This window comes from Nematolebias whitei, chromosome 1, assembly GCF_014905685.2.
Source record: "Nematolebias whitei isolate Nwh7 chromosome 1, NemWhi1, whole genome shotgun sequence".
NCBI classification, from domain to species: Eukaryota; Metazoa; Chordata; class Actinopteri; order Cyprinodontiformes; family Rivulidae; genus Nematolebias; species Nematolebias whitei.
The window spans coordinates 17,618,980-17,622,878 of record NC_056498.1 but is presented as its reverse complement, the minus strand read 5'-3'; the positions used below and the strand labels follow the sequence as shown (position 1 = coordinate 17,622,878).

The 3,899-nt window shown below is 44.4% G+C and overlaps 1 protein-coding gene across 1 annotated transcript in view; it reads right to left on the bottom strand.

Annotated features, from left to right (window-relative positions):
- Nucleotides 1–12: 12 nt before the first annotated feature.
- The window catches only part of LOC119420235 (putative C-type lectin domain family 20 member A), a gene marked incomplete at its 3' end in the record, with an annotated part of 16,973 nt that continues 13,086 nt past the window's right edge, over nucleotides 13–3,899 (bottom strand). Inside the window, exon 5 of the mRNA XM_037687626.1 lies at nucleotides 13–257. Within this exon, the coding sequence (XP_037543554.1) occupies nucleotides 13–257 (245 nt within the window). The remainder of the gene's footprint in view (nucleotides 258–3,899) is intronic.

Genomic DNA, 3,899 nt, shown 5'->3' with positions numbered 1-3,899 from the left:
GTCTCCAGTTCTGCTTTGTGGGCGTCCTTGTGCCCAGTGATCAATAATGTGGATAGTGCCATCAGACCACCACTTCCAGGTGGATCTGTACAAGCCGGTAAAAGCTGTGGTCGTAGCTGGTGTCACTTTTGTAACCATTTCATTGTCAGTTAGTGTCAACACGTTTGCCAGGTCTGTGTACTGCTGCCTGCAGTAGGTCTGTGCCTCAAACCACGTCTTTGATTCATTTACGAAGACATATGTCTTAATAGAATGAACTGGGAAAAAATAACATGTTCAAGTATTATTTGCACAAAAAACACACATCTAAAAAAAGTACTTCTTAATTTTCGCAATTCAACATATGATAAATGAGTTGATGAAATGGAAACTACAAATATTTAAATTGGTAACTCTAAATTGTCCCTAGGTGTGAGTGAGAGAGTGAATGGTTGTTGGTCTCGTTTGTCTCTATGTGGCCCGGTGATGGACTGGAGACCTGTCCAGGGTGTATCCCGCCTCTCACACTTTGACGACTAGACATAGGCACCTTCTTCTTTCGGCTTTTCCCTCTTCAGTGTTTGCCACAGCGAGTCATCCTTCTTCCTCACTCTGTCCTCTGCATCCTCTGTCCTCTCTCCATCTACCTCCATATCCTCTCTAACTGCATCCATATATCTCCTTTTTGACCTTTTCTTTGTCTTTTTCCAGGCAGCTGCATTTCTAACATCCTTCTACCAATATACCTACTCTCCCTCCTCTGGACATGTCCAAACCATCTCAGTCTGGTCTCTCTAACTTTATCTCCCAGTTGTTCAACCTGTGCTGTACCTCTGACGATCTCATTCCTAATCTTATCCATCCTTGCCACTCCTAAGAAGAACCTCAACATCTTCATTTCTGCCACTTCCAGTTTTTTCTCTTGTCTTTTTGTCAATGCCACTGTCTCCAGACCATACAACATAGCTGGTCTCATCACTGTCAAAACATAACAGTTAAAAGATTTTCCACAGAGAAGTACTTGTCCTCTTCAGAGTATTGGCATGCCATGCCACTTGTTGCATGAGCTGCTTTTCTTTCTTTGCCCAGCCAGGTCTTCACATAAGGCATTGGGTCCCATTGCATGCAGGGTGGTCCAAAGGAGCTGACATAGAGGAGGTTTGCAGCATTCTTGGTAGTCAATTTGCTCCTGTCCTCAGTGATGATATTGTTCATGGTTCTGAACCCACTCTCACAGTCTGTTTTACTTGCTGACAATGTATCCACTGCCACAAGCAATTCCTTCATCTTATTAGGAAGGCTTCTTCCTCCACTTGCTTTGTACTCAATTAATCAATTTTGAGTTTTTATTTTAAGGTCTATAGATGATGTATTGTTTGTCCTGTTCCAAATGCAAGTGGAGGTTTTAACGTCTGTGCACCACATATGTAAAATGACCCAGTTCGTTAAATCGAATGCACCAATCCCCTTGGCAACCACTGTGTTTTGGAGGTAAATGCACATGTGCTCGCGTGTAGCATAAATTAAATCACCGGTCATAAGCAGTGTTTTCAAGCTGTGTTGTGTTGTTGAAATTGAGCAGAATAATATGAAACACAATTAATCTCTCTTTGCTTTTAATTGGGATTTTTGTAACAAGCAGACAGACAATAAATGTAGTGGTGAACATTTTAAAGGCTGGCCGTTGACGAAAGCCTCGAGCTCCAATGGGAGAGAAGCTAGAGAATTGAGGCTCCAGCATAGCACAATCAGTTCAGAAACAATTTGAAATCAGAAAAACAGCTATTTATTAACAGACTAAGTCGTGTTTTAGACTGCTTATTGCTAGTGAATCTATTTGGACCCAAAGTGCAACCGTGACTGGTTCTGAATGACGGCTTTACAGCAGACAGCCGCTCCCATCTCTTCCAGATACTGCATACCGGTGCATATTCGTTTAGTGGTACGCCGTACCTGCTTACTTTCATCCCTGCTTTTACATCTCCTGTGCCAGTCTAACATACTTCTTTGCCACTCCAGTTTTCTTCATGCAATACCACACCTCCTCCCTCGAAACCCTGTCATATGCATGTTCTAAATCCACAAAGACAAACTGGAGTTCTTTCTGACCTCTCTGTACTTCTCCATCAGCATTCTCAAAGCAACAATGACATCTGTGATGCTCTTTCTAGTCATAAAACCATACTGATGCTCAAAAATAGTCACCTCTTACCTAACTCTTGCTTCCACAACTCTCTCCCAGATCTTCATCATGTGGATTAACTTAATTCCCCTGTAGATGCTACAACTCTTTAGATCACCTTTGTTCTTAAAAATGGGCACAAGCACACTTCTCCATTCCTCAGGGATTTTCTCACTCTCAAATATGCCATTGAGTATTTGATTCAAAAATCTCACTGCCATCTCTGTAAGACATTTCCAAACCATCAGGTCCTTCTGCTTTCCCCTTCTTTGCTCTTTTCAGAGCTTTGCAGAGCTTTCCAGACTTCACCCTCACTAATCTTTTCCACTTCATGGTCCACAGTTTCTATGACCTCTACTCTTCTTTCTCTTTCATTCTCTTCATTCATTAGCTCCTCAAAGTACTCCTTCCATTTTCCCATCACAGTCTCCTCACTTGTTAGAACATTACCATTCCTATCTTTAACAAGCCTAACCTGCTGCACATCCTGTCCAACCTGATCTCTCTGTCTTGCCAATTGGTACAAGACCTTCTCGCCCTCTTTAGTGTCCAGTCACCCATACAACTCATCATATGCCTTCTGCGTTGCCTTTGCTAACTCCCTCTTTTCTCTACATTGCATCTCTGTCATTATCAGCGGTCTATGCTTGCCCCCTATCTGTTCACGTCTCTGCCTCTTCATGCCATGATCACATCCTCTGTCATCTGTCACACCCACTCTTCACCTGCTGATCATCAGCGCTTATTCGCCGCACATGTTCATGCCCATATTTAAAGACTCTTCTCACCACTCCTTGCTACCTGATTATTATACCTCTCATGGTTCCTGATATCCAGCCATTCCTGATTCATGTTCATAGCCTTGTTTGCTGGCCTTGTTTTGACCTCATTCCTGCCTCTTGGATTCCTCGCCTTACCTGCTTCTTGTCTGTTTTGGATTTACCTCTCTGACCACTGTAACAACCTCTTCTTCTGTCTCTATGACCACAGTTCATGGATCACCCTCTTTGGATCATTATTGGAAATCTGACAAACTGTTCCTGACCCTGCTTTGTCTCTCGGACCCCGCTCTCGGATATGCTCCCAGAAACCACGTTATTGCAGCACTCCTCTGCAGCTGCTCTGCTCCACTGCTGGTGACATCATCTCTGCAGACTTTGACAGGTGACTCTCTCCCTATTGCCTGTGAGGACCTGTTACTGCAGCTGGACCCTGACTTTCCCCAGCAGATGCAACTCAAAGATGTGAGGTTTTTTTTACACTCTTGTTGTCTGGCTATATTCTGAATTCGAAACACTGACTTTCTGACAATCTCCTTATATTCTTGTGCAGCACGGTGGCGCAACTGGTAGAGCTGCTGCCTCTCAGCGAGCAGGTCCCTGGTTCAAACCCCGGTCCAGGGGCCTTTCTGGGTGGAGTTTGCATGTTCTCTCCGTGCATGCGTGGGTTTTCTCCGGGTGCTCCGGTTTCCTCCCACAGTCCAAAAACATGCATGTTAGGCTGATTGGTAACTCTAAATTGTCCCTAGGTGTGAGTGAGAGAGTGAATGGTTGTTTGTCTCGTTTGTCTCTATGTGGCCCTGTGATGGACTTGCGACCCGTCCAGGGTGTACCCCGCCCCTCGCACAGTGATTGCTGGACATGGGCACCAGCGACACCCGTGACCCAAAATGGAATAAGCGGGTAAAGAAAATGGATGGATGGATGGATGGATGGATGGATGGATGGATGGATGGATG